Source organism: Esox lucius, chromosome 19 (genome assembly GCF_011004845.1).
Source record: "Esox lucius isolate fEsoLuc1 chromosome 19, fEsoLuc1.pri, whole genome shotgun sequence".
In the NCBI taxonomy this organism is placed as follows: Eukaryota; Metazoa; Chordata; class Actinopteri; order Esociformes; family Esocidae; genus Esox; species Esox lucius.
The window spans coordinates 32,055,367-32,079,018 of NC_047587.1; the positions used below are offsets into that span (position 1 = coordinate 32,055,367).

At 41.8% G+C, this 23,652-nt stretch overlaps 1 protein-coding gene and 1 non-coding gene across 5 annotated transcripts; both read left to right on the forward strand.

Annotated features, from left to right (window-relative positions):
• The first annotated feature begins 180 nt into the window (after nt 1-180).
• nfybb (nuclear transcription factor Y, beta b) lies at nt 181-15,606 on the forward strand. 4 transcript variants are annotated; one of them, XM_010884168.5, is made up of 8 exons: nt 194-288; nt 640-652; nt 1,466-1,559; nt 8,276-8,409; nt 10,980-11,177; nt 12,393-12,471; nt 14,461-14,540; nt 14,851-15,606. In XM_010884168.5, exons 3-8 carry the CDS (start codon nt 1,466-1,468, stop codon nt 14,881-14,883), a joined length of 618 nt encoding a protein of 205 aa, XP_010882470.1. In that variant the 5' UTR covers nt 194-288; nt 640-652; the 3' UTR covers nt 14,884-15,606. The 4 variants fall into 4 exon arrangements, with proteins under 4 accessions (XP_010882468.1, XP_010882470.1, XP_010882469.1 ...); XM_010884167.4 differs by having other exon boundaries at nt 197-288; nt 563-652; XM_010884166.4 differs by lacking the exon at nt 640-652 and having other exon boundaries at nt 181-288.
• LOC114829624 lies at nt 14,601-14,714 on the forward strand. Its single transcript, XR_003777510.1, has one exon. It is a non-coding gene; the product is annotated as a small nucleolar RNA SNORD67 (small nucleolar RNA).
• Nucleotides 15,607-23,652: the final 8,046 nt, after the last annotated feature.

The following is a 23,652-nucleotide window of genomic DNA, read 5'->3' on the forward strand; positions in this document are numbered from 1 at the left end:
TGATCATGAAATGCACGATCCTTTATTTTCTCCTGCATCCACAGATAACAACGTAACTTTTCTGCCCCTGCAGGCTCACTGTAATTGACTGATGAATAGTCTACCTTTAGATACAAGTGACGTCCTGTGGGAATGCTTTCCAGAATGAAAGCATTGCGCCCCTGGCGGTGGAGTCTGGTAGTGCTTTTGGGACGCACTGCTTCGCGCTGGGACTGGTTCTTTCGCAGCCATTTTCTGTCCAACCACACGGCCGTTTTGAGAAGCTAACCAACCAGGGCTGTATCGGAGGTTTGTGCCTGGCTCCGGCCAATGATTGCTATCCGATTTCTCGTTACCTCGAATCGAAATCTCCGCGTTTGACTGATTGTCTTTATTTGAAGCTAGTTTGAGTGGAGATTAGCTGCGGAGAAGTAGAAGTGAATACTGCGAATTGCAGGACCTGCTAGTATTGTCTACTATCTAGTATGGTTCTCACACAGGCCCAGATTACTTTAGCTCAAATGCATACAAAAATAATCTGTAACATGTACATAGCTCGGCTAATAGTTTTTTCCCCGTTTAGACAGGATACTCAACAATGTCAGACTGGTATAATTGACGGGGTGTGTTTTTTTTCTTCTTGTAAACATGATGATGAAGAATTTGCGAAATCGTAAGTTACTACTCGTTTTGATTGACAGAAATTGTGCCTTTTTGCTATTTGCTTTGGCTGGTTCGAGCTAACATAAGCTAACTAATGCACGGTTAGTTCCCTAGCTAATGACAGTGTATATCGTTGTCACCGATAGTACTAATTAGCAGCAAGTATGTAACTGAAACGACATTGCAAATACACGTGTTTACCTCGAACTCGATGCCATTTGTGTTTTGATACGTTTACTTCGTTCATTGCATTAGCCTGTTCGCTAACCGTATGCTAGCTGCCTACACAATACAGCTAGTAGCTAGCTGTTTTCTTTGCCCGCTGCCTTTTTGGTCAACGCGGGAACAAAGGGATTGGTTGGTGTCGAGTTACTAGTATGGATAATCTATCTAGACGTTACAGCCGGGTCATTACCACCCCCCATCGAACTAACATATTTTCATTCGCCTATATTGTACTTTCTAACGTTTAATACTGTACAACTTCAAAGTTACCTATGACTAAGTAAAACTGTCTTCGGTTAACGCTGTAGTACAGTCCCACTCGTGGCTTTTCAGCTAGCGTGGTGTGCTGCACACAGCTAGTTAGCTAACAACAACCGTGACTCAACTGAGACCTTTTGTCTTTTTTAGGTTCACGCATTGGCAATACATTAGTAGCATATTGGAGAAGTGTCTTCATTTTGGGTTTGACAAAATATAAACTTTTGAAAGATTTTACCTGAGCACCAATTATACAGAACTAACCTCTCTGTACTGTTGTAATCATGCACTTGAAATCAAAAAATAAATGGATTCAAATGTTATTTGTCGGTGTTTACAGATGGACGGAGACGGTTCAACCACAGACGCCTCTCAGTTAGCCATGTCGGGGGATTACATGGCCAGTAGCCACTATGTTCTTCAGTCACAAGATGGTAGGTAGTGGTGGAGAGTCGAGTCCTTGTTGCTTGATTCACATTTCTGCGTGTAATGCGTAGATTTCATTTGAAATTCAGTCCTAAAAGATTCAATACTTTCCTTTCCTACTAAAGACAGAGGTAGGCAGGTTTAGGCGCCAGGAGTTAGATGTGTAGTGTGATGGCAATTCAATTGATTGAATCTCTTAAAGGAGGGAGTACAGAGACCAAATTCTCTTGGCACAATTAATAGTTTATTTGCAAGAGTCTCTGAAGTAGATATACGAACAGTCTACTTATTACCAGAGATGGGGACAAGTCACACATGGTCAAGTCCAAGCAAGTCTCAAGTCTTAACCATCAAGTCTCGGGTCAAGTCTCAAGTCACAGTTCAGATAAATCAAGCAAGTCAAGGGTTCACCCTAAGCAAGTCAAGTCGAGTCCTTATAAGTTTCAAGTCAAGTCACTAAAGAGATGAACACACACACACTGTCCTCTGATTTTGACGTGCGCTCGGTGCGAAGCTCGATTTCAAAATCAAATATTTTTCTCCTCCGCAGTACAATTTTGGGGGGGGGGGACGAAGCGGAGGGATCTTGAATCAGCCTGAAGGGGTTGTATTCGCTATAACAACCGCCTCGCTATACCTTATCCCGCTTATTACATGGCTACCTACCAAATAAATCTATAATTTGACACAAAATATTGATTTCAAAAGGAATTTATTGATTTAAAAACGATTGTATTGCTTCCTCTAAAGAAAATAGTCCGTTCCGTCTCTGGTTAGAATCCTGCTGCGTCCATAGCAACGCGCTGTTTTTAATGGCAACGGTCTGTTATCAAGAAATAACACGCATTCTGCACTGGAATTCAGCCAATCCATGTAATAAGGGCTAATAATAACAACCTTATAAACTAATTATTGTGACTGAAAAACTGCCTAATATGTAATTACGCTGTAATTATTCTTGTCTGTATGAGTAAAAAAAAAAAACTCTTCGAAATGTTTAGGTGCTAGTAATCACATCGGCGCCTCCATGTTAGCCTTTCATGCAGTAAAGTTAACTGTTATGGTGTAAGCACAATGCTTTTTAGTTTCCACACGCAGTCCACAAACACTTGAAAATGCGCACATTTAATACAGACATTATGGCCTACGTGTAATAATATACATGCCTGCTCATTTTAAGATGCCCATCAACATTAAAATTCAGGCTATGCCACTTATAGTCAAATTCCCTTACATCTATTTACCAGATATATTCTGTAATGATACACATTTCTAACGAGAAAAAATAAAATATGCAACCAAGGCCAAATTATGACAAACACAAGATTAATCCATTACTTAATCATTATAGATCTTAGTGAAACTGAATATAAAGAGATTACTTTCTTACCTTTCCTTGTGGTTCTTAAAATGACGAATGAAATTTGACGTTGTTGCATATTTTGCATCTGGCAAATCTTTTTTTTATTCACACGGTCCAGTTCAAAGTCCTTGTATCCAAACGATACTATTTGTGGAGCTCGACTAACGTTACTGTCTGCCATGTTTGGCGTGGTTTGAATTGTGCAGCGTTAAAGGCACATAAGCTGATTAGTGGTGCTGATGTCACAACATATAAAATCATTTTATTGCTGTTTGTTTATTATAAGTTCAAGTCATTGTCGAGTCTTCCACTTCAAGTCAAGTCTCAAGTAACTTGTTCTCAAGTCAAAGTCAAGTCATTTTCATACTTTAATCAAGCAAAATTGTGACTCGAGTCAGACTCGAGTCAAGTCATGTGACTCGAGTCCCCCACCTCTGCTTATTACAGTTAAAAGGGGTGTGGTAAGAGGCTGTCCTATGTCAATAAAACACATTCCCTTTGTTCTGTTAATGCCAAGGCTCCACACAAGAGGCAAGCTGTCCTACACCACATGGGTAACCTCTTGAACTCTAAAGAGCTCTTACAGCATCCAGACAGACAATAGATGCCCTGATGAGTTATACAGATGCACAGATTAATGATTAACCTTGTGACTGATACCAGTCAATGATGCCCCCTAGGCAAATACCAGATCCCCCTCCCCTACATTCCTATAGAACAAAGGACAGTTACCGTATTGTTCTAGGCAGAGGAACAGGTGGCCAGAGTACCTAGTGATGCTCTGATATTTATACAGATGTCGCAATCAAAGAAAATAGTTACATACCAGGCTATAGAAAAACCGACATTTCTCAAATCCACCTTAGTTCAAAAAGTCCATAACGGTAGGTAATACAAAAGCTGCATCTTGCAGCTGGTAATATGTTTACTCAAGTAGGGGCTGTTATCTGTTCTATATGCAAGACTTAACACTTCTTTTATTGCATGATGTAGTCTGGTGGGCATGGCAGCCGGACATTAATAAACCTTTGCATGGGCTACAATGTGGCTCCTTGCACTCTGATTAGACTCCCCTGTCTTTAGAATACCTGCTTCTTGTACTGTAGGCTATGTGGTTTGTCTGATGTCGGTGGAACGACTTCTCTCTTTATCAGGACATGGCTGATTACAGATTGGACACAAACTTTTACATCCCTAGCTTTGGAAAAGTGGGCATTGCTTATGATGAGTTGCTATTAACACTCGCCTAATAGCTCGTAGGCCACTGTGAGAACTATTTGTTCTTGGTCCGCATTATGTGAGGTGAACTGCGTTGTGGTCGTTTTAGCTCAGTGTGGGACTCCTGTGTCTCTGTATGGAGCTGAATGTTTTTGGACGGGCAGTATTTTCCTGTTAACAGTGAGTCAATGGACATTTCATTCACTTCAATTGGAAATTGACAACATCATTAACCAAGTGTTACTTAGTTGAACCCGCCAGGTACGCCAACGATATCTGCCACCATTTCCCGAGCAGCGTTGTTCTGTGTACTGTTCAACCATGTTCATAAAACAGTTGCATCATGCAGTTATTCTCTTAGATGTTTTTTTGTGCTTTTTGTATCAATTACAGAATGGCAGAGTAGATGGTTATTGCTTAGATACAAACGAAAAAGTGTAAATGGTGGAATTGAGTAGGTGTTTAAATGTTAGGTTTGCTTGCCAACGCTGGGAATGTTAACCCCAGACCATGGGATATGTTGGTGTCGTCCGCAATCCCCTGACGCCTCTGAATGCCTTCTGTTTCTTTTCCCCCAAAAACATCACATGGACAACAAACCATTGATGAATGGAACTGAAGTGTATTCCTGTGATTTCCCAAGTTGCCCTGCAGCCCTAAGCATTCGATTGGAGTGTCCTCCTTTGTCATTTAAGTCAGCTCTTAAGCAGCAGTTATGTGTTGATTTGGGTTTAAACATTTGTTTGACTGTTGGCAGGAGGATTTAAGATGCGCCATCACTGGTTTCACAACACCAAAGACATTCCAGCAACACACTGACAGCCACCCCCATGACTGGTTATCGCAGAGTGTTCACAGCTGGGGTTTTCTATAATGATGGCTTGTCTCAAATGTTCTCTGCCTCCCACACCAAGAGTGCACAGCTCAACGTCTCACTGCCCAAACCGTTTGTCAGTGCTTTGTTGTCGTTCTAAATTAATGGTCGATTCCAACACCTTTGGCTGCGTTAGGTATTCTGTTACACTCAGAAGTCTTGACTAGCAATCACATAAACGGGCTGTTCTCATCAACGAACGCAATGTAGAAGATATGTTTTGCACCCACTCAGGAAATACTAAGTCTCACTTGCTTGTTCACTTCTACTAGCGGTTTCTCCTACCATGTTTTCTGATTAGCTTAGGGGTCATTAAGTGTGTAGCTGTTGAGCAAGGCCACAGCAGGAGGTTTGAGATTAGAGGTCAGATGCACACCAAGTCTCTGGCCTTCAATTTCCCCTCACATTAACTACACCCTCTGCACATACTGTGCAATAAAAAAGTATTTCTCCCATTAATTTTTCAGAATGTCAACCGAAACGTTATGTTGGATGAATTAAGGAAGGAATTGTGACTCAACAAAGAACATGATTTTATCTTAATTTATTAGTGACACAAAGTAATGTGACACCCAGTGCTCCATTTGAACATGTCTTCTCCCTCACACTCAATTACTGGTTGTGTGGTATGACTGCAACCAAGTGCTTACTGTAATTTGTGCTCACATCACTGGAAATGGTTTTGCTGATCAGTGTAGAGAGGCTTTCAGAACATTTGTTGTTAGCCTGCCAGCAACCTTTTTATTTTTTACTAGTGTAAGATCTTGGACCCATGGTACAGAACTGACAAAACTGTGTTTTATTCAGCATGCATGTGTTCAAAGCCTCATTACCTATGTAGACACACAGACGTTATTTCCTTTTCTCAAAGGAATGGTAATGGCTGAGAGAACATGAGAAACAAGAACAGAGTATACTTGAATACTTGCTGTGTAAACTCCCAAAGACTAAATGAAAAACTACTGGGAAAAATAAAACCAAGCTTACAGATGAATTATTTCAATTTGTTGGTAAGTCAAAAGCAAGTTGTCCCGAATATGAACATAGGATGGAATGCTTTGCTGTCATGAAAACCATCATTCTGGGTCAGAGTTCATAGACAGCCTGACTGCTACCATATGTCTCTGTTCATCACCAAACAGAAGGGCCATAAAAGAAACCATAAGTCACAGGTGTCAAACCGGTTCCACAAAGGGCCGAGTGTCTGCAGGTTTTTGGTTTTTCCTATAAATTGGTTCCTAGTTCATACCTACACAACCAGGTGAGGGTAGAAACTAACCAATCAGTGACCTAATTAACCAATCAAGTACAAGGAGAGAGCAAAAACCTGCAGACACTCGGCCCTCCGTGGAACCGGTTTGACACCTCTGCCATAAGTTATCTCGGTGCCATCTGCAGCTGTACCCATAGATAAGATGAGCCTAGTGCCTTGTGTTGCATCCACAACCACATCTAGGGAGAGGGCCTACTGACGCCAACATCCTCTCCCTACTCTGCCATTAGTATACTTTGTATTTCAGTGTAGTCTAATATTCTGTAATTCACTGGATTGGGATAGTATTTGAGCTGGCTTCTGCTCAATACGCAGAATACAGTTCTTAGAGAAGCTTATTGTCGTTCATAATACGGTTATTAAACAGACCATGTTCTAGATGTCTTCTGTGCTACCAAATAAGAAACTGAACTATGCCTGTCTGAAGGACTCTCCTGCGATGATGCCTCAGTTCACCTCTGGAAACCAGCTTCTTCGTGAACTTGTGTGGTAAACATTTCGTTACAAGTAAGGGGCAGCAAGGAAACCACGGTGTCCAATTTATGTAAATATCTCATTGCTGCAGCAGGAAGTGTAGGAAAATAGTTTATGGATGTCTTCTGATGAATATATGCTATGAATCTAAATAATATAAATAATAGTTGCGGCAGTTCAAGTATTTGTTTCCTTTTCCTCTGTTTTTCTATGAATTTCTGTGCAATTTTTTATTTAATGCGGAGTTTGAAGTTTTCCCCATTTTGTCCAGTAGAGGGCCCCGTTAAGCAACACAGTGGCTCCTATTGGACATAAAGACGGCGGCTGCTTAAAGGAAAATGCAATAAAATGTCTCAGTAAGGTGTTGGGCACCACATGCTACCAGAACAGCTTCAATGGGCATATATGGTATAGATTCTAGAAGTCTCTGGAACTCATAGAATATATGCCGAACAGATGAGACGAAGCTGCGCAGTGTAGCGTCATCTTGTGATCAACAGGAATGTTAACATATGTTGAATCTTAAGTGCTTGCAACATGTTGGCAAATTTGTTTCCATTCCAGATATCCTTGATTTTTGTATTCATGCCAAACCTTGGCACGGCCTGATTTAATGTGTGTTGGCGAAATGGCTGCCATCTGCTTTTAAGTGCTAATCAAAAAAGTTGCATTGAGGTCTTTGTGCTTTGATACTTCATAGGTTTAATGCCCATGAGTCATTTCCCGTCTTTTTTGTTTTAGACATATTTACTCTAGCCCTTCCCAATTTTGTAATCCCAAGTTCTTTCTGTTTTTGAAAAAAGGGTTCCCTGTCAGACTCCCTCAGGGTCTGCCAGCGAGCGTGACCGGGGGTGTGGTGATGGGTGACGTTTTCCCATTGAACTGAGAACAATGGCCCTGCCAACAATGCTCACACATTCAGCATTTTAGAAGTAGCTGTCCTATTTAATTTTTGCAACAAATTTTTCTGACCATAGTTTTCCATCAGCAAATGAAATGTCACACTGTTATGGAATTTTGGATGTCAATCGTCTTATATCAGTTAAATGTAAGTCTTATAGCAGATGCTGTTTTCCAGAGTATTTCAATCGAAGGCAAATTCATCCTTGAAATTTGCTAAAATCTGAAAATATGGAATGGACTGATTGGGTGGTATTCATGAAACTCTCCTAATTACCTGTCAGCGTCTCTAGAGTAGGCCACACATAAGTCCGGAAGCCTTCTCATGGAGAGGAATGTTAGCTGCCAGATTTAACCCAGCATGTTCTGTCTGGTAAAGTCGTTAGACTATTATTCCAGACATTGCTCTTGATTGAGCGCTATATTGGCAGAACATGATGTGATCATAAGGCCCCTGGCTGGCATTCAGATTTATTTGCATGTGTTACACAAGAAATGTGGACTTGTAAAGTTAAAGTTTTGCTACTTGACGTCTCATTAGATAACATGCTTTCTTTGAGTAGAAATAGATGTGCTGTTTTACAACTATGGTATTAAATAGGTATGTTCTTCTCCCTGACAGATGACGGAGATGAGAGCCTACATGACCATGAGGAAGGCAACGGCAGCAAGGAAAACTTCCGTGAGCAGGACATCTACCTCCCCATCGCTAATGTAGCTCGCATCATGAAGAACGCTGTGCCACAGACAGGAAAGGTATCAAACCTGACTATTAAGTGTTTTTTATTTTAGACAGGAGCCCTTTCCAACTTACATGGGGAAAATTGTCCATCATTCTTGGCAACTAGGTTTTGCTTTTGGCCATTTTGGTTCTGGGATAACATAATTATGACGAATATTATAGCCTTCTATTTACACCCATACAAATGTAAATTTGTTTGACTTTGGAGAAATCAAAACAATGTTTTGTTTGCAACAACCACAAACAACTGTTGCTGTTGGCAAATAAGACGTTCTTATGACTTTAAGAATGCTTGCCTTATGAGTGGATTCACAACAGCAGATGTGCTTATCCCACTTCGAGCCGCGGCAACAGGAAGCCAAGCGGTTGCCGTCCACGGGAGCCCAATATTTGGCTAACAAGTCTACCGGTTTGACCGCTCGTGTGGTCTCGTGGCGAGTGCTGTATGTGGGCTTATTTGACCAAGTCTTGTGCAGATGTTTCCTGAACTCCACTTGCACCAGCTATGAAAAAAAAAAAAACGAACAGTTAAAAATCAACAGTGCAATCAATGTTAAATTAACATGATGACATGCACATGTTATTTGTATCACTTGTACACCGCATTGTTTATTACATATTTACTGTGTATAGATTTGTTTTGAGTCAATGGAATCACAGTTTCACGGTGGAGACTGAGTCATGTTATGCCTGCACAACTGTTCAGCTCAATAGCCTGCCAACATTCACTCCCACCCGTTTCTTGGCTAGGCAGAATTAGCCAAATAGCTGCAACACTTAACTATCACAAAAGAGAAGCTTTAACGTCCCCCAAAGGAATTAACTGTGTTCTCTTTCAATTCAACCTGAATGTGGCCTCTAAGTGGTTTTTTGGCTATTAACCAGGTTATCAGTGTTTGGAAAGAGTAGTCTATAAATGATAGGCAATAATTCCAATAGGTGGCATAGTTGTCTTTCATACTGATAGGCTCTTTTTTAAATATGAATAGGCTTACAAGTAACCCTCTTGTAGTCACTTGTTGAAATTAATTCTTCCTACTCAAATGACTTTCAGCCGCCTGTTGCTGATGCCTGGACATTTTCTGCATTTTGTGAAGCAAAAAATATTCAGCCGGTGTTTTTTTCTACAAGGTTATTGCCGGGTCTTTTTCTGCCAGACAGTGGGAGTTCTGTGTCCTTTTCTTTCATACAGTAAATCTGTTCTTGAGACTCCTGGTCCCGATGGGAAGGCTGCTTGTTAGCTGCCCTAATTTACAATTCACATTGTTTTCCCAGTTTTGGTCCCTGATGAACAATAAACAATGTTACATTGACCAGAAGACCTTGCTGTGTTCAGACCCTTTAGTTTTCACATTTAGTTGTTTAAATCTTGCAGTCAAAACAACAAAAAGATTACCAAACATATGAGCCTCCTGTGCACCTACACTGCAGTGGTGTGGGTTTCCGTCTGACTTTTCTGGCAAAGATTCATTTCAACCATTTCCGGTGAACTGATGGTATATGTAAAGTGTTTGTGTGTACAGAGGATATGAAATCTACACACTCCGTTAACATGCCAGCTTCTGGTGATGTCATAGAATGAGACAAAGAGAAATAAAAATAATAAACAGAAATCTTTGTGGGGGGGAAATAGTGTGTGCGTGCTGACAATTTCTAAGGTCGAAACGATTTATGGAAATGGTAGGTAAGACAGAGAAACTCAATTGCACAATAAACTGTTTTGTTCTTGCAAGGAGAGAGTACACAGGTTACCAAGTAACCGTGAATAGTCTCTAAATTAATACAGGACAATCAACAGTATTTAAAGGGGAAAAAGGGGGTGTGGTAAGATGCTGCACACACTCATTCCCTTTGTTCTATCACTACCCCGGTTCCACCTAAGGGGCAAGTTGTCCTCCCACATGGGTAACCTTCTCAACTCTTGAAGAGGACTCGCAGCATCTGGACAAACAATAGATAGACCCTGATGGGTTATACAGATAAGCAGATTTTACGAGTAACCCTCCAATCTGCTGATAAAAGTAAATGATGCCCCCTAGGCAAATACCAGAGCCCCCTCTCCCACATTCCTTTTCTTATCTAAACATGGGCACTCAGTCATGTAATCAGTAAGAATACATCCGGTGTGTGTGTGTGTGTAATTTAGTCAGTCTTTTATGTTGTCCCATCCACTACATCTGCACGTTTTGGATTTTGCTGACCCCACAGCTGATTGAAAAACAATATCTTGTTCTTCTTAACGTATTGTATAGTAATTGGTATGAAAGAATAATTTTCACACATTTCTGTGCATAAAATATTGCTGATTATAAAAAAATATATAAATTCTACAGCCTCTTTTTCTAATCCTGCATATAATTCTGGTGTGGATTGTGAGGATGAACTGTCACAGTTTGAAATGCATCAACAACACATCAAATGTTGAACTTCTGGTGAAGTTCTGAAGGTTTTTCTAATGATCATGCTTTCTAAAAATCTTAGTGTCATGCTTTGCCTGTATGTGCAACATAAAACCTGTTTAGACTGCATGGTGACCCAGACCCCCCCCCCCCCCCCCCCCCCCCCCCATACATATTGTGTGCAGATAGCGAAGGATGCCAAGGAGTGTGTGCAGGAGTGTGTCAGCGAGTTCATCAGCTTCATCACGTCAGAGGCCAGCGAGCGCTGCCACCAGGAGAAGAGGAAGACCATCAACGGAGAGGACATCCTGTTTGCCATGTCCACCCTGGGCTTCGACATGTACGTGGAGCCCCTCAAACTCTACCTGCAGAAGTTCAGAGAGGTGAGAAGGGAGTACATTTCTGTGGTGTGGTTGTCCCCCCTAATGGCTTTGAAGTGATTGGTGGTGGACTAGTGTGTCGGGGTTGCCAGGAGTTTACAGTCCTTGGCACGACAGGGTTTAGTGAAGGGATCTTCCCGTTTTCCAAATTAATGTGGTTTGTTGTACTTTTGACTGCGGTGAGTGAATGTGAAACTTGAAAGCATTAAAACAGATGGGGATGAAAATACCCTTGAGTAAAACAAGAAATGCCTTCTACCCCAGAGCTGGTCTTCCCTTGGATATGCACATGAGAGTCTGTCAATAGCACCTCTTAAATTTGTCTACACTAACAGGTCAATATCCTTATTAGTGATCGCAGCTACATTTTCAATTATAATTTCTGTTCTGTCATGAGCATTTGACCAGGAAATTAAATTGCTTTCAATATGATCTGTGAAATTGAACTAACTTTGTTGCCATTCCGGTTGGCTCATTAAACTTTTCAGTAACATTTTAATATTGACAGCGAATGTGCATACCAGTATATGAAAATGCAAATCACATGATTTGCTTTTACATTTTCTTATTGACTGAAATAATGCAGGCAAATGTGGGAAATGAAAATGCAATGTTGGATTGCGTTAACAATTTGCTTCCATACCTTAGTACCATAATAATATCGTATCTTGAGGTTCCTGTCGATTCCTAGGCCAAACCACTATCCTGCCCAGGAGGAGGCACTGAGAGCTCCCTCTCACCCTGTTCTAGTAGGCCAGCCTGGGAATGGCCAGACTGGCCTCAGAGAGAGGGTTGTGGTAGTGTAGCAGACTGACAGTGAGGTGGTCCAAGGAAGCTCCGAGCATGTTGGAATGGGGAAGGGGTTAAATGCCCTGCTATTTTAAAAGCAAACAGACACTTCGTGGCCTCACTGTTCCCCATGGGTGCTCCCCAAAACTGACCTGTGATTACACAAACATACTTGTAGGGCTATGCTTGTGAGGACCTTTCAGTAGTAACATAGGACTTTAAATGTAAATTCTTTCTAAGTCTGCCATAAGCCTAATTGCCTTTCTAAATACCAGAACTGGACAAACGTTCTTCATTGGCCTGCGTTTTCTGTGGTTTATTACACTTCTTTTAACCAGCCGTAGTAGGAGCCCCAGGCAGAGACGAAACTGACAGTGCTGCCGCCTTCTCTGTTTTCAATGCTTGCATTCTCAATGTGTCTTTGTACAGGCAATGAAAGGAGAGAAGGGAATCGGGGGCGTATCTGTAACAGAGGGTCTAGGAGAAGAACTCACAGATGAAAGTTTTGGTAAGTGGGTCCCAATTCCACTAAAATCAATTCTTTAATTATACAGGTAGTGGTCGACTTACCACCAAGATACGTTCAGACCTACTGGTCGGAAGACGCTTTGGGCGTAAGTTGTCCGAGGAATACTAACTTAGTATATTGAAGTTCCCTGTAGCCATGTTTGCGTTTTCTTTTATTACGCTCGTGGCAGTAACTGTCGTACGCCCAGCCTCTCGCGCCCAGCGCCCTGCACACAGCCTCTCGCGCCCAGCGCCCTGCACACAGCCTCTCGCGCCCAGCGCCCTGCACACAGCCTCTCGCGCCCAGCGCCCTGCACACAGCCTCTCGCGCCCAGCGCCCTGCACACAGCCTCTCGCGCCCAGCGCCCTGCACACAGCCTCTCGCGCCCAGCGCCCTGCACACAGCCTCTCGCGCCCAGCGCCCTGCACACAGCCTCTCGCGCCCAGCGCCCTGCACACAGCCTCTCGCGCCCAGCGCCCTGCCTCCCGCATGGTACCGCGCTGACTGGCATACATTTTTATTAATTTTTTTACTTTGGTCGTGGACAGCTGTAAGTCGGCGTGGACTTAAGTGGCGTAGGTCGTAAGTCGACAACTAACTGTAACTAGTGGTTCCTCCAGCTCTCCCTGAACACTCTGGGAGTAAAGAATGTGATGCGCTTCATGGACAGTTCTACTCCTTTGTTACTAAAAAGGTAATCTGTTAGTTAAGTCTAATGGCCATTTTAGTCTTATAGCAGTATTCCCTCTGGGCCCCTATCTACTGCCCAGGACATTAGTAGATCAGCTGTGAGCCTGTCTTCTCATTTGCCCTGGGGAAAGCGATTAGACCTCAGCCTGTGAGCCCTGGGCTTCAAGCAGCATCTTTTCGGCTGCTGGTTCGAGCCCCATGCAGGGCAAAACAAAAAAAGGGGATGAAACTGAACTAGCAGCGTGAAGCCTGCTGATCTCTGATACCATGTCAAGTCGTATTTGATGTATAGCGGAAACTCTGTGTGAGACGACTACTACAAAGTCTTGATCGCAGGATTGATGCATGTTTGATCTGGCATTATTCAAGCAGTGCCTGTGGCTGAAGTTGGCTCAACAGACCCCTGAACAAAGTGATTTGGGAATATTTATAGATTGATCGTAATAGGATGTCCAGAACATCTGCCACACATTAACTGGGAGAAAGAGGCCCCAATGTACATATTACATATGAAAAACACACAAGGTAGGCCCCAATGTACATATTACATATGAAAAACACACAAGGTAGGCCTCAATGTACCTATTACATATAAAAAACACACAAGGTAGGCCTCAATGTACCTATTACATATGAAAAACACACAAGGTAGGCCTCAATGTAAAAGATATTCCTGGACCGTTGCGTTGTTATACATACTGTGGATATTTCCTCTCATCAAACACAAAAAATAAATGGTTACAAGTTGAAAGGTTTCTTAAAATGTGTGGTTAATGGTAACATAGCTAATAGAAAATCTAAACATTTTCATTGACACTTCATGGTGTAAGGGTTGTTGGGAATAATTGCCTGTTATTAGACTGTTTAGTTATTATAAATTGAACTTAATAATTTTCTTATTCGCCCCCATTAATTCATGGAAGCACCACTAAGACTTTCAGAGATATTTAAGTTTAAATATCATGTGATTTATTTCGATTAAAGTCAAATAATTAAATTCAGGAGTTATCTTATCTGAACCACTTCATACATACAATGCAACTGATACCGAGATGAAATATGAACACTTGATCTGTCGATGATGTGCTTTTGGAAGATCTCTGCCTGAGATTACGTTAATCCTCATGTTGGAACAAACCTTTTCAAAAATGTTTTCTTGGTTTCGCTGCAGGAAAAGGATCCATAGCAGGTACCAGGAACAACATGTTTAAAAAAATAATAATCGATAATGGTGAGCGATAGACTAGAGCGAAGACATTACTTGGTTTTAATCTTTGAAATCAATCTTTCCTCTCGCAGCGAACCAGTTGCCTGCTGGAATAATAACTGCTGATGGACAACAACAGAATGTCATGGTTTACACCACTTCGTACCAACAGGTAGGGGCGCTCTTAATTTTACTGTACACGCATGCTGTATGTGGTCCTTAAGACCAGACGTGTGAGAGTGATGAGTTGCACCGTCAGTCGGGGCGCTGGTTGCAGTGGCACAAGCGCCCTGTCCCGGATCTCCCTGGGGACAACCCAATGTGCACAGGGGCCATCTGACTCACCACCACAACAGTACACACACACACACAGAACATGTTAAACATTTGCACTAAACACACAATAAAGTGTCTGCCAGAAACTATGGCTTTCAGCTGATAAAGTAGTATTTAAGGTCTGTATGTGTTCTGCTCTCCTCCAGATTCCCGGAGTACAGCAGATCCAGTTCTCTTGATGACATTCCAGAACTCCCCTTTCAGAATTGGAATGCATTTTTTTGCAGTGGGGACGTGATTACTGCATTACTGAACACTCAGGTCAAAATGGAAATATGGCTGTGGGAAGATGGAAACATCCAGTTGTGAGTGAACGGGGGGCATATGCAGAACTTGACAATTTGCATCAGATTTATGTTCTGGTTATTCATAAAGAACAGGAGTAGAGCTGATCTGGAGCCAGTTATTTGGCTGTTTTTCCTTTGTTTATTGATGATTGATATTCCCTACATTTTGTGTATTACTTGTTTGGAGATCTATACTCATTTAAGGGGAAGGGATTGGGGTGGGGTATGAACATGCTTAAACAAGGTGTCAATGTGTCTTGGCAAATGGTGACCTCTTTGACATTGTAAAACAGGACTGCAGAACCCAGTTCCTGGAGAGCTACCACCCTGTGGGTTTTCTCTCCAACTGTAATTTACCCCACCTTACTCTTAGCTGGATGAAACGCTTGACTTAAGTCACAGCTTGGGTTGGAGGGAACCTACAGGGTGGTAGATCTTCAGGAAATCTTTTGGGGAGCCCTGTTGCAAAGCAATAAAAGTAGTGGAAGTTTGACCTCTGCACTCTAAATTCAGTTGTGCGTAGCATGCCCTTATTTATGAATTAGTCATGTAACTTATAATTTCTGTAAAGTTATTTTATATCTGTCCTTTTAATAAAATATTAGTGTGATGCTAGTCTTCTTTTTTTGCTCTCTTTTTTTGCTGGGTGGACCAAACATTTGGCACTTATGGCATATTGTACTGTATGGCCTGGTCCATTCTTCCCCCACACAAATGATCATTAACACTGGTTTCTAATAGTACAAGTATACTCTGGAAAACCTCAAGGTGGTGTTTTTAAGGTAAGACAACAAGGAAGAATAAAGTCAGTAGAAACCTCAGACTAGATACCAGTTGATTATTTTATTATTAATTCACATTGTTGCTTTTACCTTTTTACACAGCCCTTATCCGTTCCCAAAAAATGACATGCATACAAGAAAACATGTCATCGCAGAAACCTGAAAATGGGAGAATGCTAAGCTTTTTTTGCAACCATAGTTTCCTGAACTGAGCTACCACCAAAAGAGAGGCAATCACCTTCACCTTAGAGCTGTAGCTATGCCGTAGATAAGAGTTGGTGATTTGGCGCCTTCTGTTGTGGTCCTAGGCTTACTGACCAAGGTCACTGCCTATCCTTGGCTTCTGTGAACAGTGAAGCAATTTGGGCCAAGTGCAGCACAGATTATTAATTACACTGGATTTAAAATGGAATTTAACAGGTTTCTAATAAAGCGAATACAACTTCCAGAAGTCGACTGGTGTTAACGCTACTACATACGCAGATCAAGACACAGATGGTTATACAGGGGTACCTGTCTTAAATCTGTTGTGATGGTAATTTCTAAACAATTTATGAAAATGGTAGACAGAGGAAAGCACAAACTTTTATTCTTGCAAGGAGAGCACAGGTTGCCAAGTAACGATGGATAATCTCTAAAACATTTGGAAGTACATTCAATACTTAAAGAGGAATGGGTGGGGGTAGGAATCTGCATGGCCATACCATAAAACATGTTCCTTATCCTTCCTACCCCCTGTTGTGTATCTTCCTCTATCCTGTCCTAAAACCCTTTGATCTGCATCTACCCCCGTCCTGGTGATGAATTACGTTTACCTCGACACCCCATACTTCCTTCCCCACAGCACAACCAACATTCATTTTCCCATCTAAACATGGGGGCTCAGTCATTTAATCAGTAAGGATACATCAGTTCAAGAAATGTCCGTAACTGTCACTGTCCTCAACAATACAGAAGGCAACATCTACAGCACTGGTCCCCATGAATTAAGGCCTTTCAAATTGCAGGAAGGTGTAGTGTAATCAACATCAACATTTTTAAAATGAATTCCGACATTTCCACATTTCTGCCAGGGTATGCAAACGTATGAGCCCCACTATGTCCCCGCAGTCTGTCTGTGGGTCTTCTGGCAGTCACATGCAGGTTTTTGAGTTCTTGATTACACACCCTTTGTGTAGTTTCCTATCAGAACGGAATGAAAATCTCATAACAGGAAGCACTATTCGTCTGAAATCTGTTCTTTAAACAACTCAAATACACAGATTATCAGAAAAGGTAACACCACCCATGACATTGAAATAAATATGTAATAAGTCTACATAGCATGATTACACTTTCCATGAAGCAGGAAATTAGTCAGCACTTACAAAATAAAAGTTTTAATTATTCATCTCACATCCCAGTGACATAAAAGGTTGACGTGCTGTTGAAAATGTATACGTTTTTTAATTAGAGAGCGATGGTTCGGGTGGATGTGCTCTGTTTTACAACACAAATTGGTTGGCACAAATGTCATAGTCACCCTGGGAACACTGACCACAGGCCAATGTGATGGTGATGGTGATGGTGATGATGATGGTGATGGTGATGGCCATGACAGCTTGATCCCCAAACCTTAGAACACCCCTTACATTTGTCAAACTGGTATGGGCACGGCCTGTGCTTGTGAAAGTCCTGTGGGAGCATACGCCTTTGTGCGACAGATGCTTGACGATAGCAAACTTGGCAAGTTGGACTGAGATAAAAAAACCACTGCTGTCGTTATCATATTTAGCAGAAAACCTCCCAATTTACCAAAAGTAGAATACAACCATCTAGAGAAGCCTAAATCATCAGGATTGTAATTAAGGGATTTTGCACAGTCCTCATGGATCTTACCAGCTAAATGATTTTTTCAGAACCAGGCTCGGCAACAGAATAAAGTGACTAAGGAAGCTTATGAAATTAGCTGGGGGGTGAATTTATCTTCAATTCTAGCATTGAAACTTAGTTAAATTCTGCTGATGTTCAGCCTACCAGAGCAAAGTTCAACGTCTGAGACCACTGAGTGATTTTGAAGTGACATTTGTCATGATATGTATACCTCAGCCAATCACCATAGACAGCGAAAAAACTAATCAGAAATTAGGTCAATATTGGTCACAAGATAGAAAGGGCATTAATCTATGAAAAACTATGTAAATGCAGCTGGCACAGCTGTCTTACCAAAATAATAAACAAAATTTGGAAAGTAACGTATTCATGCAAACAAAAATAATGAATACCAATTGATTTCTGCAAAGTGTGGCAATATAGCAGTGGTTCCCAACCAGGGGTACTAGGACCCCTGGGGGTACTTGGCCTATCCACAGGGGGTACTTGAAAACACTCATTTAAATACAGAACATTAATGGAGATATTGTACATCTGATACCGGCGAAAAATCTGCATTTGCTGGCTAACGTAAACCCTGCAGTGAACAGAAAAATCTATTGAATGAACTCCATCCATTTTATTTTTAATTCACAAGTTTTGAATGTAATGTGACAAATCAAAAGTAAACTAAATCTGGATAACATGGTCACAGACCCTGTTTGAAAAACTGAAAATGTAGAATATAATTATCACCCTGCAGTATAAAAGATGACGTAACTGCAGTGTTCTGTTAGATTAAAGTGTATACACCTCACAACTCAACACCAACACATTTAAAACAAACTACATAACCCCTCCATCTCGATTAAAAAGTATAAATAATCGCCGGCTATAATACCACGCCGACTGACTCAAGAGTAGCCTACTGTACACAAGGCAGCGTTTATACTGTTAGTTGCGAGGAAGCACGCGTGAGCAGTAACTTTGGTCTTAATACATTGCAGACTGCAAACGTAGTTAGAAAGATTGATAGGCTGCTTCTGTTTGGCCTGATATTACTATTTTGACCAGTGCAATGTATGCCAGATAGCCTATAGAAAAATCCAGGATGAAAAAGTCGAAGTTACAAAAACAGCAAGTATTTGTGGGTCTCTCACAGGGATAAGGAGTTGATTTCAACGCTAGTACATAGGTCCAAACCAAGAGGAGTTTTGGGGAAATACGATGGTTCAAATTATGAGTCAGGACCTATGCAATGGCACTGAAATTAACCCATTTCAATGCAAGGACTCCTTTGACAGACCTTTCTTTGCATATAATCACTGTATAGAGTCTCCTGAACATTTCCTACAATACATTCACTGCGGCGTATAGAATAGTTTTTTCTGTATGAGTCAATATGTATTTCATATCCATTGAGTTTGTGGCCAATGGGGTGGGCGGAGTAAAATGCCAGCAACAATTGCAAATACACAGTGGCCCTTGATTTTTTAGCATATAATTACTGTACAGGTGCTAGTCATAAAATTAGAATATCACCAAAAAGTTTATTTATTTCAGTAATTCCATTAAAAAAGTGAAACTTGTATAATGTATACATTCATTCCACACAGACTGATATATTTCAAGTGTTTATTTCTTTTAATTTTGATGATTAATATTATCAATATCAATAATGAAGACACCTGGTGCCACACTAATCAGCTAATTAACCCAAAACACCTGCAAAGGCCTTTAAATGGTCTCTCAGTCTAGTTCTGTAGGCAACACAATCATGGGGAAGACTGCTGACTTGACAGCTGCCCAAAAGACGACCATTGACACCTTGCACAAGGAGGGCAAGACACAAAAGGTCACTGCTAAAGAGGCTGGCTGTTCACAGAGCCCTGTGTCCAAGCACATTAATAGAGAGGCGAAGGGAAGGAAAAGATGTGGTAGAAAAAATTGTACTAGCAATAGGGATAACCGCACCCTGGAGAGGATTGTGAAACAAAACCCATTCAAAAATGTGGGGGAGATTCACAAAGAGTGGACTGCAGCTGGATTCAGTGCTTCAAGAACCACCATGCTCAAACATATGCAAGACATGTGTTTCAGCTGTCGCATTCCTTGTGTCAAGACACTCTTGAACAAGACACAGCGTCAGAAGTGCCTCGCCTGGGCTAAAGACAAAAAGGACTGGACTGCTGCTGAGTTATGTTCTCTGATGAAAGGAAAGTTTTGCATTTCCTTTGGAAATCAAGGTCCCAGAGTCTGGAGGAAGAGAGGAGAGGCACATAATCCACGTTGCTTGAAGTCCAGTGTAAAGTTTCCACAGTCAGTGATGGTTTGGGGTGCCATGTCATCTGCTGGTGTTGGTCCACTGTGTTTTCTTAGGTCCAAGGTCAATGCAGCCGTCTACCAGGAAGTTTTAAAGCACTTCATGCTTCCTGCTGCTGACCAACTTTATGGAGATGCAGATTTCATTTTCCAACAGGACTTGGCACCTGCACACAGTGCCAAAGCTACCAGTACCTGGTTTAAGGACCATGGTATCCATGTGTCTTAATTGGCCAGCAAACTCGCCTGACCTTAACCCTATAGAAAATCTATGGGGTATTGTGAAGAGGAAGATGCTATACGCCAGACCCAACAATGCAGAAGAGCTGAAGGCCACTATCAGAGCAACCTGAGCAGTGCCACAGACTGATCAACTCCATGCCACGCCGCATTGCTGCAGTAATTCAGGCAAAAGGAGCCCCAACTAAGTATTGAGTGCTGTACATGCTCATACTTTTCATGTTCATACTTTTCAGTTGGCCAACATTTTAAAAAATCATTTTTTTGTATTGGTCTTAAGTAATATTCAAATTTTCTGAGATACTGAATTTGGGATTTTCATTAGTGGCCAGTTATAATCATCACAATTAAAATAAATAAACATTTGAAATATATCAGCCTGTGTGTAATGAATGAATATAATATAGAAGTTTCACTTTTTGAATGGAATTACTGAAATAAATCAACTTTTTGATGATATTCTAATTATATGACCAGCACCTGTATAGACTCTCATGAACATTTCCTACAATACATTCACTGCGGCGTATAGAATAGTTTTTTCTGTATGAGTCAATATGTATTTCATATCCATTGAGTTGCATTCTGGCCAATGGGATGGGTGGAGTAAAACACCAGCAACAATTGCAAATACACAGTGCCCCTTGATTTTTTTGCATATAATTACTCAATCCACTCTCCTGAACATTTCCTACAATCCATTTTAACAATATACACTAAACAAAGTGTCAAAATCATTTAACATTTAATATTATTAAAATCTCGTTTATTGTTGCTACGGAATCTCTAATGTTGCCAGCATGATGCTACTCCTGCAAAGACGCGTCGTTCTCATATCTGAAACTGGCCTGCAAACAGCAGAACAGCTTGTTTCGCTTTGCTGCACGCCTTGAGTCACTCTTGTCCAGTCAGAGGTCTGCTGTGTTTCCACGTCACTTTTGGTATCGCCTCAGCTCGCTTGGAACCTCTACGAAGCAGGTACAAAAAAAGTATCTGGTACCAGGTACTATCCCAACTTTTGGCCTGTGGAAAAGCAAAAAAGGCGAGCAGAGGCGAGTTGGTAACACGCAGTGGAAAAGCACCAATAGACTTTTGTTTTTTCCATCTTGATGCTTTATTATTAATAATAACAATAATCCACAGGTCTCACTACAGCAAAAATCTTGTTTCTCCCTGAAGGTACACACACACTTCACCCTTTGCCTTTTATACATTCTGCAATTTTAAATACTTCTAACTAGTCCCGTTCTGCCACGTTTCATCATCCTTGATGTTTCTAGAACTTCACTGGAGTCCAAGTGTGGTAAATACAATTGATTAGACAAAATTTGCAAACACCTCTCTATTAGAGGTTCCACAGTTCACAGTGCATGTCAGTTCAAAAACTAAGCCATGAAGTTATTTGTCTGTAGAGCTCAGAGACAGGATTGTGTCCCAGAGATCTGGGGAAGGGTACCAAAACATTTCTGCAGCACTGAAGGTCCCCAAACAACAATGGCCTCCATCATTTTAAAATGGAAGTTTGGAAACAAAACCACTATTCCTACAGATGCTTGCCCAGCCAAAAAGAGCAAACTGGGTCTGATAGCTTATTTTTTGCTATGCAGGGCAGGGCCCTTGGGTTGTGAGGGGCCCCCCACCTCACGATGGCTGCAGGGGTTTCCCAGCCGCCAGTTGTAGTTACAGAATAGTTACTAGTCAGAAGCAAATAGTTCATATCTAAGTTTCAGTATAACAACTAGTATCTATTTATTGTGAGATATCTTCAAAATTATTAGAAACAAGTGAGAACCTAGTTGTAGATATCTTAATAAGGAGATGTCTCCATTCAATTTGATCAATGCATAAACATGAGGCAGACACCCAGGGCTGTCCTGAAGTTTGCTTTATATTCAGAATTCTGAATTTGATCGTAAATACTGTTGAAGTCAAACACTTCCCAGAGTTGGTTTGTTGGAAAGGAGAATAACACACCAGGAGTCAGGTCAATTACTGTACCGTATATTCCATTTATTACAAAAGCTTTGGAGACAGAGTGTCGCTGCACAATGTCTGAAGATCAACAGTCACATCAGCATTATTTATACTTCAAACACGCCTAAAAGTGGGGGGTTGAGGTAGCCAAGCATGTGTGCCATTGGTCCAGTTTATGTTTTATACCTTATATGTGTAAATGCAGCACAAACGTCATCTTGCCCTTTGTGGTTTCTGTCTTGTCTGTTCTTAATTCAGCCCTGCCCACAATATGTGTGTGCGTTGTTAATCTGCCCCCCTTTTATTTCCTTTAATATGACACAAAAGCTCAGTCTGCTATTGTTCCCTAGAAACAGCCTAAATAAGATTTCCTGTTTTCTACTTGCAACTTTCAGTTTCAGCGTATGCTACAAACATTCAACATTTTGCTTCAATGCTCACAACAGTTTGACATCCCCAGAGAGATCACCCCTATTCGCAAAGCTCCAGGTCTCCCGGGTCGTGCTGCTCCAGTAGAGGCATCATCATCCCTGGTGGCGGTCCTGGAGCCTTCTCAATGGCTGTAGAGATCACTCTCATGGCGAGCCCTCTTATGCATGGGATACAACAACACCCACACGTAACCATTATAGCACAAAATGTAGCAAGCGATAAAAGAACAGACATTATCAAACCTATCCACTGGCCGAACATCGATGTCATCCATTCCTCCAGCAGGTTTTCTATCCCAGAATGCTCGTATGTGACCCAATGACAGTGTCCAATTCAATGCCCCCGCCCTTCTTCAGGCAGGCGTCCTTTTTTTGTGTCACGTGCCTCTTCGCTGTGGGAGTGGAGACCCGATGCCAACCGTGGAAACCTGTAGCAATATACAACACACATATAATTATTCCACAAATGCCCATGTACCACTTCATTATATTATCATCTCCCCAGACCATTCTCTGTAACCCTGTCATCTTGGTACTAGTGGTAGGAGCCACTCTGTGTCCTATACCCCCTTTTGTTACAGTATTCTTCAGTTCCTTCCCCTAAAAGTCTATTCCCCTGGCGCCGTCCTTTGTCTCCTTCTCTCGCTCGTAGTCCCGCAGTATCCTGGGGTCCGCTCCTGGCACCGGTCCGGCTGGTTTTGGTCCTCCTTCCGTCCCCACTGGGGCGAGCTCCTCCTTCCCGGTTTGGAGAAGGTCCGTCAGCGACCTCCCTGGCCCCTGCGCTGGTTTACACTGGCTCCAATGGTACCACGTCTCTCCTTTGTCCCTCAGACGGACCGCATGGCTCGTTCTCTCCACCACCTAATGAGGACCCGTCCACCTTGGCTCTGACCACTTTTGCTTGATGACCTTCAGCAGCACCCACTCCGCCTGGGGCAGGTTCTGGTCCAACGGGTGCAGGTTCCTCCGTTCTCCGACTCTGTTGGTGAATTCTGAAACGAGAGCTCGCAATTTATCAGAAATACACTCTGTGATCTTTGGGCCACTTTTCCCCTTCCGGG

What these genes read in the sequence shown, in the direction of transcription:
- nfybb (XM_010884166.4), top strand. Translation starts at nt 1,466, where the DNA reads ATGGACGGAGACGGTTCAACCACAGACGCCTCTCAGTTAGCCATGTCG. An exon ending in TGTTCTTCAGTCACAAGATG is followed by an intron (nt 1,560 to 8,275) that starts GTAGGTAGTGGT and finishes TCTCCCTGACAG; the next exon opens with ATGACGGAGATGAGAGCCTA. An exon ending in ACTCACAGATGAAAGTTTTG is followed by an intron (nt 12,472 to 14,460) that starts GTAAGTGGGTCC and finishes TTCCTCTCGCAG; the next exon opens with CGAACCAGTTGCCTGCTGGA.